Source organism: Symsagittifera roscoffensis, chromosome 1 (assembly GCF_963678635.1).
Source record: "Symsagittifera roscoffensis chromosome 1, txSymRosc1.1, whole genome shotgun sequence".
Lineage (NCBI taxonomy): Eukaryota > Metazoa > Xenacoelomorpha > Acoela > Convolutidae > Symsagittifera > Symsagittifera roscoffensis.
In genome coordinates, this window is record NC_087062.1 from 8,923,411 (window position 1) to 8,935,977 (window position 12,567).

The 12,567-nt window shown below is 36.1% G+C and overlaps 1 protein-coding gene across 1 annotated transcript in view; it reads right to left on the reverse strand.

Annotated features, from left to right (window-relative positions):
- LOC134857190 (potassium voltage-gated channel subfamily C member 1-like) overlaps nt 1–12,567 on the reverse strand; it is a 45,615-nt gene that overhangs the window by 24,682 nt on the left and 8,366 nt on the right. Inside the window, 2 exon segments of the mRNA XM_063873566.1 lie at nt 10,475–10,685; nt 12,074–12,402. Coding sequence (XP_063729636.1) covers nt 10,475–10,685; nt 12,074–12,402 — 540 coding nt within the window.

A 12,567-nucleotide genomic window follows, 5' to 3' on the forward strand; every position in this document is an offset into this window, starting at 1 on the left:
TTTACACTTTGTTTGATTTTTAACGAAGGAGTTGAACTGCATTTCAGAAAAACCAGAAGTAAAACCGAGTAAATTTCAGCCTGAACAAATGTTAAAACTTTTCTGAAAAAAAAACCGAAAAAAAGCGACCTACATAAGCGTCTGAACTACATTCGTCATTCATCGTTCATTAAGTCCTAAAAACTGCCTGTTAAAGATAATTTTTGTTCAAAAGGAGATTTTTTAGTACAAACCATGGGGTTGGGCTTAATACTTGAGTATAGATCTGAAACCAATGAAAAACAAACAATCAAGACAGTCCAAATTGGGGCAAAACCTAGTTATAACATAAAAAAGATGTTATATTGGATTCGTATATGAAAATCATATGACCAATGAGTTTGATTTAATTTGTTTTGGATTTAACTTGAGTGCGGTGAAACTCGTGCATAAATGGTTGGTGATAACTTTCTCAAAATAAAAAACGATCTAGTAAAAGTTAGCGTAAACTAGTTCAAAAGTATGGTCGAGCTGCCAGTTGTACAAACCCCTATTTATCCACAGCGATAGCTTTTATTTTGATATGGTTCAAAAATACATAGGCAAAAATCAGTTCACATTTAAGCAACAGGCAGTTGAAAAAGAGTCGATGAACGCAAGGAAACAAAACATACTGATCGTTTTGTTCTTACAAAATCTCCTTTTTCGAATAAGAAAATAGACGGTCTAAGAGTTTGTTGAGTTTCTAGAACTATTTACGAATGAAAACTTTTTTTGATGAAATTGACCCAAATGGAAACACATAAGCGAAGCTTCATTTCGCAAACACTAGCGAGAACACGACAAAAAAGCAGCTCTAGAAAGTGCTATCAGAAAAAAAGAAGTAATTTGCTAACTTTGAATGTAACAAATAGCAAAACATACAGCCACATTATGTATAAATTATGCATTTTAAAAAATTGCGAGATATATTGAGTTTTCATAATTGTTATGTTGGAAACAACTAGCATTTTTTCGGTTCATTTCATGAATTTAAAAATGTACCAACTGAGTTAATTTATTACTATTCGAATGCCTAATCACATGCTACCAGAGAGCCGTAAAGGTGCCCTAAAAGTGGCACCAATGTTTACGACTTAAGTTAGAAAAAAACAAGGTTCTTAATAATACAAAGCTGGCGCTAGTGTAATGAAATTGAACTAAAACATCACGATTTTTGTTCAAGAGTAAAAACATCACTAAAACATCACAAAGTAAAAACAGGATGAAAAAGTTAAACATCATTACGACTTAGAAAAAGAGTCTGAACCATGTTCAGTAACTTTCAAAAACACTTTGCAGCTTTCTAAATTTCGACACTAAATTAAGATGAGTTTTTTTGCATAAAACTAGCCCAATTAACAAAAATTGAGTCAGCTGACTCAAGCTTGTTATTCCGGTGGGAAATCTAAAAATTCAATTCCTAAAATAGAAACCATTTAGAATTTTGACGCCAATCTTTTTAAAGATAACTCTGTGCATTTGATTGATAAACACATCTTGCGTTCCTTTTAGCAAGTGAATAAAATTTGAAGTGGAAAAAATCATAAGTCGAACCTCAAAAATCAAGTCTATCATGATTAACGAAAAAAAGGTTAGCTATAAAGTGTCAAAACGAAAGCCAGATCACAATGAGTTAAGAAACAGATGATTAAAGTGCATTTTTGATTGAAAAACGAGTTGTTCACAAACTACCGGAATTTTAATTGCTTGCGGTATTTCCTGTCATTGAAACTTTAATGTTATAATATTTGCCAATGCATTTCACCTGACATGGATCTATCCCAACTAGCAGAAAAAGTAACCCAATTTTCGAACCAATCTCGACTTTTGCTTTACCAACGTTTTTGCTATGTGAGTATACATAGTCCCATGAATAAAATGAGCCAAACCTAAGCCAGCTTTGACACAGAGGCGAAGCTGCACATCGCCATCATCAGCAAAGAAAGTAGCTCTAAAAAAGCTAAACAAAGAGAAATTTGGGAAAAATGTAACAAGTATAGCTGGTTACTCTGCAAGTTGCACAGAATGTTTTGGCCATAAACGTAGAAAAAATATCAACCATTTTTTTTTTTCAAATTAGTGTTTTTTTTTCTGCAAGCTGTGATAAAACAAATCTAAATCAAAAATAGAAATTAAGCACATTCGACAGTCATAGTAAAAAAAAGGCCAATTGAGAGCCAGTTTTTTTCTAGAAAAATTACTAGAAAACGAAAAAGATCGTAAAAAACAATGCAGAATTTTTGCAGAAATTTTTTGAATTTTTGATTCTCAAAATGGCACTACCACCTCCACAAATAAATAACCATAAACAAGCTACTAAACACCTGGATTCTCACTTATTACCTTGACCTTAGAACTAAAATCAAATATTTGAAACCAGTTTTTCTCAACATTGCAAAAATTTTTAGGAAATTCCCTAGCCTTTCGAATCAAGGCTGAAAGAGCTTTAATATGATATATCAATCAAACCAGTAGTCCGATGATCACTTGTGGCACCTGATTTTGCGCGGAGAACAAAAAAATTAAACAAAAATTAAAACATACCCGAATACAAAGTTGCTCCCCATATTTCAAATGTTCGGAATAAAAACCAGCTTACAAAAACCAGCTTACCGTGGCTTACATAAACCAAAAACCATTTTTTAACCCTAAACAATTTAAAATAATGATTAAAAATTGTCTTTAATTTTCAAGCCCGGGATATAAAAATAAAGACAAAAGAAACGTGCAAAGATTTCTACAAGCGCGATTTGAGAAGCTACTAAGTAGGCAGTTTGCCCTTCAAGTGGCGCCTCGTGAGCACTCGCATTCAGTTCAGCAAAGTTCACCTTTATTAAGTTTTTTCCTTGTAAAAATGAAAAACTCAATTTCCTATCAAACATTTTTAAGAACTCCAGATTCACGTAATGTTTTGTAGATGTTGAGTGCTCAGGACTGACTATCTGCAAACGGATTATTGATAAGAATTTTGTGCGCAAGGGCAGTTTGTCTTTTTGATGCAAAGCATGAATAAAAAGGTTCACCGTGAACCTTGTTATTCATGCTTTGCGTCAAAAAGACAAACTGCAGTTGCGCAATTAATTCTTTACAAAAATCCGTTTGCAAACTGTGAGGACTCAACATTTTCCCAAGCACTCAACATCTACAAAAAGTACATATAAAAAATACCAGTGGTAACTTGAAAAAGGACAAGCCCTGGACTACCGCAAGCTGGGAAAATTGCCAAAGCATCGCAAGGGTCGCAAGCACACATAGAGAACCTTGAAATTTTGGTAAGAAAAAACGGAACTCGTCTCCCAAAAAACACTTCCAAAAGTATTACTGAGAGATAATGGAAGTATCATGCGTATAAAACTCAGAACTGGCTCGCTCGTGCTACTGGTGGCTCTAAACGAAGAATAAACTTGGGGCCTGGCATGGTTTTAACTGAATAGTAAAATTTGTACACAAAATGTCAGCAGATACTACTCGCCCAAAAAACAACACTCTAATTTTTTTATTAAGTAGTAGTTTCTAGGAGGAGAAAGTGAAGCTTAAGAATCGGGCAGCAGCTAACAAAACTGAAAAATTATTGGAGCGTTTTTTGTTCTATGTGGACAGACTTTGTTATGATCAATGTGCGCTCAAAGTTTTCTTGAAGTCGGCCTAATAATCGAAAAGTCATTTCGAAATGATTTTTGGGAGACTGCTTTTCCCGTCATTTTCTCCATGTTTTGGTGTGCTAAGGGGGTACTTGAGACGGGGCAGGGGTTTAGGGGACGGGGGTGGGTTTAGGGGAAGGGGGTGTTTGGTTTTACCTGTAGTAGTTGATGACATGTTCGAATAGTTCGGGGGACCTGTCAAAAAAGTACTGTCTGGAGGAGTGTTCATACTCGTCCGGGTGCAGTCTGTCGGCCGGCATCTGCATCAAGTAGAACAGTCGAGGAGTGCCCGGCACCTGGGAGAGGGTGGAGCGGAACGAGAGGAACGAATAGTTATAAAAAAAACAGTCGCCTGCCATACAATAGCAGGTGATAGAATTGATATGGTGGAATATTCCATAGAAACACCAAATGCATTTTACAGAACAGTTTATATGGGATCTTTTGGAATGAAATCTATTCGTATAGTTATCTTTACGAAGTGATAGGAGGAGCTATCGCCTGGGATGCTTTTTTCGTTAGGTTTCATGTACCTCGGAGCACAATCGTAAGCCATCGAATGAACTGGTTTAATATAGCGAGGCACTGTTCAATTTTGATTCAAGCTTTTATACTAATTTTTTTTGCAAATTTATCTCAGCGTCAAAAATGCAACCATTACGAAGCTGAATTTCAACCCACGCACGCTTGGGTTTTCTAATGTTTCGAATCGGATTAACTTCTGAATTGCAGTACTTTATTTTTGTGCCATTTGCACAATTCCTGACTGCTCGCGTTGCATGTGGGCTCTTCTGTCAAATGGAATCTGATGGTTTGTGCCAATAAAGGTCACCTACCCCATTAATGCATATAATACCAGAACAAAATTCAATGAAGGCGAAGCGTAACAATTACAGTCACGAGACAAACAAGTTGCAACTTCTTGTTTTGAACTGAGGAAACGTTGGCTTAAACTTTTCCAGTGGGCTGACGACCGCATAAGCAGCTAAGGCATAAAAACGTCTCAATAGTCACAGCGGCTATGTCTGCTGTTTATGACGAGAAGCCTATTAATTACTCGGCTAATCCAATCTGTTTTTTTTTTTCACCTTCCAAATTCATTAGATTCCCAACGAACAACGTTAACAGCAAGAATTCCTCTCTAAGAAGACACGATTCCAGGTCAAAAAACGCCAAAAAGAAACGCCTAGTTTGTTTATATACATACTGGATAAAAAATAACGCAACCAAATATTTTTGAAGATCTTTCTAGATACTCTTTTGGAACCCCTAGAGCTTTAAATCTTTTCTTTACATGTATACAAAAACAGCACAATTTGATCACAATTGAAATTGTTTTACCAAAATTATACAGACCAAAACGTAAATTGTTGAGCTATTGTTAAAAACTTCACTGTAGATAAACCAAATTTACTATTTTCGTACTTGAATATTCTAGTGAGTTTTTACATTATTTGATAAAAGTTTGTCAATTTGGCAACGCAACCTTCGATTCTATTCATTTTCGCGGAATTAAAAAGTTCCAAAAACCAAAGATTAATGTTTCAACCCATAAGAACGTTACAAATTGAGCTTTTTAGGAGTAGAAGAATCGCTTTGGATTTAATTACATCGCTTTTGATAAATAAAGAGATCGAATTGAATTATGATTGTTATGATGAGTTTAATTTTTCTTACTTTTTGGTCATCTATTTGCGTTGCTTTTCAATATAAGTTGCAATTTATGCATAGCGTGACTGTAATTTTGAACAAAGATTTGAGAAAAAAATATAAGATGAAAAGTGGTGGATCAAAAAAGAACCAAAACTGTAGTTGATCCATTCTCAGATTGGCGCTAACCAGGAATAAAACAATTCAATTGATGATTCAGGCGTGAGCATGATTAAAAGAAAAAAACTGAAACCAATTTTGAAAGGCCACATGATAAAGAAAACATCAGAAGACAAAAATGATATTACTATGAAATTAAATGGAGACGTAGTGACACGCATATGTGTCCATTAGCATACGGCAATGGCTTTATTTAATTCTTTTTTCAGGACAAAAGACACTAGTCTAATTTCCCATAAAATCTTGAAAAGTCTAGTTAGCAATGTGAAAAATATTTTCTACTGTCGTCCAATAGAAGTTTCAGCGGATCTAATTAATAACTCCACCCCCCCCCCCCCCCCTTTTAAGAAAGGGCGGCGGGGGGGGGCAATTGTTAAGTAGATCAAAATAACGCATTTTCGACCAATCAGATTGCAGCAATTTACATACAACGCACTAGTGCTATTTACTGCTTTTATTAATAGGGGTGGCAATTCTTAAGTAGGTACCAAAGGGAGGGCGATTGTTAAGTAGATCCGTTTCAGCCCCTTCCAGATCATTTAAGAGCTGAGGAGTTTTAAAATGTTGAAGACGAAAACAGTCAGCACTCGAAAAAAGCCATTTATTACGAGTATGCTATTCGACACACATGCCGGTCATCAATAAGTAAGACTTACCTTACAGGAACACTGCTGCTTCTGCCAGTGGATAGATCAGCAAATGATTTTTGCGTCATAAAGTAATGCTTTTTCCGAAAGCATTTGAAAACTGGTTTTCTATTCGAACTTTAAAGTAATTCAACGAAAAATAGTTTATTTCTTCGGTGGTACTGCTGTAAATTTGAACCGTACCGATTATCAGATCACACAATTCGATTAGAGACGAATAGCTTACAGGTTAATTTAGTGAAGATACAACAGATTAAGAACAAGAGCCATAGCAATATAGGAATTAGCCTCCACAGAACCGAACTGGCAAACAACCAAGCTACACGTGCAGTGCACTGGAACTCAAAGTGTTGCAACAAAAACTCAATCGAAGACCAGGAGGCTCAGACGAAGAGTAAACTTTATGAAAGCTTTGAAATATAATAAAATCTATTTAAATTGAAATGATTTAGCCGGCCCTACATAAATGACCTTAAAACGGGACCTTATTCCCAGTTATAACAAATACAGATTCAAATACGTTTCTGAGTAGCTTGTGACAAACTTTGATCAAAAAAGTACTTTTTCATTTAGATTTCTCCGTAAGATAATTTTTAAAGCAACAAAACAAAACTGCTCTATCAAAGCGACGCCCTGAATATTCTGACTATCCTGGCAATATTTGCAAGTTGTTTGAAGCAGCTTTTGATAAAAACACAAAATTTCATTATATAACAGTGAGATTGCAGGTGCGCCAAAGAATTCAAATTTCATGAGTTATAGGTTTAATATTGAGTAGTTAAATTTTTCGAGCTTAACTCACAATCTGCATTTTTAAATATTTTATGTTTAGGCGTTTAAAATTTTTAAAGCTTACTCGTAGATGTTTATATACGCAGTTTAGCTTAAAAAATTCAAAATAAGTGGCCTTAAAATAGTTTTCAAACATGCACTTTTCGAGTTAAGCTTGAAAAATAAAAAAAATTATTAAAATTAAAGTTATAACACAAGATAAATTGAAAACATCGCCTAACAAAATTTTAAAAAAGCACAAGTCACAATCGTACGCATAACTACAAACTTTTACTGTCAATTTTATTAAGTGCTATCCTATTGCACGGAAAACAGTTTAGTAGAAAAAAAAACGGACGAAAACGTCGACTTTCTGTATCTTTTGCCAACTTAGGAGAATATTCTAATGAGACAATTAAAATTTCTATGAGCTGTTGTTTGCAAACTAAGCAGAGGTTTCTCAAATCCTCCCTCATTTTAAGGGAAACCAATATGGGTTGCTACTAAAGAGAAAAACTTTTCCTGTACAGTGTCCCAAACGAAGTGAGTTTATTATTCAATTGTTATTTTAACTTGCTTCTGCATTCGAATAAATTCTTTCAACGTCCTCTCTTCAAGAACCATTATTGACATAATTTATTTAGACTTACTACAATTTTACATCAACCGAGAACGGATTTCTGAGTTACCCTTTTTGAAATTTTGCTGTTTGGTCTGAAACAGCTGTTTGTCTTCACCTGCAAAAAAACCTAACTGCAAAATTTTTTTCTTGAAAAGATAGCTAGCAAAAAAAAATGAAAACTTTCGAAACAATGGCTTCCAGCAACTTCACGATACTGTGAAAATTTTTTACAGATGATCAAAACTTCCACTTTTTACAATTAGGAAAACGCTTTTGTGTGAGGCATATTTTGGACTACATGACAACTTTTATAACGGGAGCAAAATATCCGAGCTACGCTTTCCACACTGCTAATTAAATCGATAAAAATCTGGACTGAAAATTTTTTTGGACTAAAAAGGCCAGTTTTCTCTATCTGCTGTACGTTTTCTCAGGAAGCGAGAAGTTTTTCTATTTTTTGATAATCATAAAAAAAACTCGTTGCGCAATGTGAAACATTCTGAGCAAGAAAAATGGTCTGAGCATATTGCGAAACTTCTGAAACTCAGATAAATCTTAAAATTTCACGCCTTTATTAAAATTCAACAAAAATAGTTAGAAATAGTCCGAGACAACTTAGCAAGTTCCAAAAATCAGACAAGGATACTTTCATACAAATGAGCTTTTATTATTTGCTCTCGTTTAATGTAAAAAAAATTTGTCTGAAATCCAAGCAATTTTTGACTAAATTGGTAATCCGCTAAAATAATGTTTTTAGAGAGTAATTTCTAGAATTACGTTATATGTTCTCACTAATAGAATTAATTTTAAACAAGTCTAGCGGAAGGACTTTCGAGAGCAAAATACATGAGTTAATTCTTCCTAAACTATAATTATATGGGTTGAAGAACTAGTTTGTTCTGGACTCAAAAGGCCAGTTTTCACCATTTGCCATAACAGGCGAGTATACTTATTCGATTAATCAAGCAAAAATATTAGTTATGCGACGTGAAACGTCCTCAGACAGCAAATTGACAAGCGCATAGTGATAAATTTCCTAAATTGAAGTAATTCTTGAAATTTCACGCCCTTTATAAACTCACAAAAAATGGTGAAAACTGGCATTATAAAACCCGGGCCAAACTAGAAAGTCACTGAAATAACTTTTTGGTACTTCCATAACAGTGAGCGCTGATCATTTGATCTCGTTCGATGTAATAATTTTTTAAATTTCAATCAGTTTTTGGTCAAAGAGATAATCCGCAAAATGGGGATTTCAGAGAGTAGAATTTACAGAAAAGCGAAGCGGAGCTTCGCACCACTTGCGATACAACATAATCATAAAAAAGCGCAAGTCCAAAAAATGAAAACACTGAAAAAAAACTATATGAACCAAAATTTTTGTATTTCTCGATGAAGGACACCTAGGGTTCAACTAAAGCTGGAAATATGGGTTTGATTTTTTTTTGAGTTTGTTATACTGATGCGGGACGAAATGCGTGTTTTCAGGAATTCGACTCTGAAGTGATTAAATCAAGGCTGAAAGGGCTTTAATATGATATATCAATCAAACCAGTAGTCCGATGATCACTTGTGGCACCTGATTTTGCGTGGAAAACAAAAAAATTAAACAAAAACTAAAACATACCCGAATACAAAGTTGCTCCCCATATTTCAAATGTTCTGAATAAAAACCAGTTTACATAAAAACCAGCTTACCGTGCCTTACATAAACCAAAAACCATTTTTTAACCCTAAACAATTTAGAATAATGATTAAAAATTGTTTTTAATTTTCAAGCCCGGGATATAAAAATAAAGACAAAAGAAACGTGCAAAGATTTCTACAAGCGCGACTTGAGAAGCTACTAAGTAGGCAGTTTGCCCTTCAAGTGGCGCCTCGTGAGCACTCGAATTCAGTTCAGCAAAGTTCACCTTTATTAAGTTTTTTCCTTGTAAAAATGAAAAACTCAATTTCCTATCAAACATTTTTAAGAACTCCAGATTCACGTAATGTTTTGTAGATGTTGAGTGCTCAGGACTGACTATCTGCAAACGGATTATTGATAAGAATTTTGTGCGCAAGGGCAGTTTGTCTTTTTGATGCAAAGCATGAATAAAAAGGTTCACCGTGAACCTTGTTATTCATGCTTTGCGTCAAAAAGACAAACTGCAGTTGCGCAATTAATTCTTTACAAAAATCCGTTTGCAAACTGTGAGGACTCAACATTTTCCCAAGCACTCAACATCTACAAAAAGTACATAGAAAAAATACCAGTGGTAACTTGAAAAAGGACAAGTCCTGGACGACCGCAAGCTGGAAAAATTGCCAAAGCATCGCAAGGGTCGCAAGCATACATAGAGAACCTTGAAATTTTGGTAAGAAAAAACGGAACTCGTCTCCCAAAAAACACTTCCAAAAGTATTACTGAGAGATAATGGAAGTATCATGCGTATAAAACTCAGAACTGGCTCGCTCGTGCTACTGGCGGCTCTAAACGAAGAATAAACTTGGGATCTGGCATGGTTTTAATTGAATAGTAAAATTTGTACACGAAATGTCAGCAGATACTACTCGCCCAAAAAACAACACTACAATTTTTATTAAGTAGTAGTTTCTAGGAGGAGAAAGTGAAGCTTAAGAATCGGGCAGCAGCTAACAAAACTGAAAAATTATTGGACCGTTTTTTGTTCTATGTGGACAGACTTTGTTATGATCAATGTGCGCTCAAAGTTTTCTTGAAGTCGGCCTAATAATTGAAAAGTCACTTCGAAATGAATTTTAGGGACACTGCTTTTCCCCGTCATTTTCTCTAGATCACTATAGAGCCTCTGCGTGAAAAACTATTAAAATCATTCATGGGAATTTGGAAAACGGTTGAGGTGATTACATGAAGAGAGGTTGAGGTGAAGGCGGTGAAATGAATGAGGTGAAGGCGGTGAAGTGAATTAGACGAAGCTGACCTGGTCTTGAGGAAGTCGAAGAAGTAGGGGAGGATGGAGAGGAAGTCGACGATGTTGAGCCACTTCTTCATGTAAGTGCACTTGTTCGGACAGGAGAGGAAGCGGAGGAGAAACTCCAGGGCGAACCAGATGACACAGCAGGTCTCCATGTAGAAGATGACCTCTATCGGCTCCCGCTCCTCCACCACTCTCCAAACAGTCTCGTTCCTCTCTGCCACCACACAAACCAATCATTTTCATTATTATAACAAGCATAGCCGGTTGCTGTGCAATTAGCACAGAATGTTCCGACCATAGTCTTAAAAAGTACAAAAAATTGTTTTCAACTTAGTGTGGCATTTTCTGGGTGGTGTGATAAAAAAGATCTGAACGAAAAATAGAAATTAAGCATGTTCGACCGTCATTGTAAAATAGGCCAATTGGAAAACAGTTTGTATGGGAAAAGACTAGAAAAAACGAGAAAAAAAAATCGTAAAAATACAAAAAATTTTGATTCCCAAAATGTCGCTAGGAAACTCCAAAAACTAGCTTTACTCAAGTGAAACTAAGTTTTTACGGCTTAAGCGTATATAAGCTATTGTAAGCCTGCACGCTCACCTAATTAGATCGAAATTAGACCAAAAATCGAAAATTTCAACCCGTTTTCTCGACAAAGAAAATTGTTTTAAAATTTTCTTATGTCGTTCGAATCACAACTGAATGGGTTTTAATATAATATATCACTCGACCCATTCCAATGATTATTTGTGGTACCTGATTATGCGTGGAAAACATAAAAAAAACTAAAACACCCGAATACAAATGGTCGGAACAATAACCAACTAGTAATCACTTTTTGGTTACTGCCATTCGCAGATGATCTATCAACAGAGGCAATCAGGATTGTTCTCCTAAAGATAATGCGTTTCTATCACGCCCTGACTCACGCATAAACAAATCGTTTACTCAAGTTAGTAGTTACTCAAGAGTAAAAGTACTCATTTCAACAGCTTGGTCGTTGGTAAAGACTTCTTATAAGAGATGATTTCAAACTCGAAGTCAGATGGTCACTTCATGATTACGAATTTGTTCATTCTGGATACAAGGACCGAACGCTAGAAAATTTTTCTTTCATTTTTTTAGAACATGACCAGAACTTTGACTGAGTTCTCGCCATTCTCTGTTTTCGTTCAGATTTTCAAATTGTGAATTTTGATTCAAATTGTGAATTTTTGTCATTCGGCTCTTCTGCCATAGGGATCCCCCTCCCCCCCCCCCCTCCCAATATCAACACTTGTCACAAAATGAGTTTGATTTTCTTGGTTTTATCGAAGTAAAAGTGAGGCAGAAGAGTGTGTGAGAGAAGAATGTCCCACGTTTCGCCCCACACACATTTCGCCCCTAATAATTTTTCACACATTTCGTCCTCGCACGTTTCGCCCCTAACTTATTACACAGTAAATTAACGTCGCTTTCTTAATGTACATTTTAGGGGCGAAATGTGCCAGTAATTTACGAGGGGCGAAATGTGGGAGGGGCGAAATGTGCCACTAGATTTGAGAGGGGCGAAACGTCTGAGGGGCGGAATGTGTGAACACCGCGAGAGACAGCTACTGGTACCTGGGTCGAAGTGGGAGGTGTTGTGGTATGTGGTCTTTCGGAATGAGTGGTGAGTCTCGAGACAGAAAATAGCGACTGAGATGAGGATTGTGAAGAGGGAAAACAGAGCGACTCCCTTGGCCAAGTTGGAGGAAATGGGATCGTCCATCACTGCCCATAACTCAACCATTGCCCGACGCCACTTCTTCCTATACGCACCCCCTCCCTTCTTCCCCTCCCCCTCCCCCTCCCCCTCTTCGCTGTTCAGCTCGTCCAGTCGGGGGTCCCTGTGGTCTTCCTCGTCCTCGGCGTCCAGGGTCTTGAGGGTGTTCTCGTTATCTGTGTGCTGCCTGCAAATACATCAGAAATTCTTTTTCATTAGAAGTAACCATGAATATAAGTTTTCAGTTAAGAACTAGAATTAATTGCACTAAATTCCAGTTTGAGTCAGAAAAAGATGACACACCTGGAAACTTATTGCAATTTAGTTCTACTTCTTAACTGAAAACTTTGCA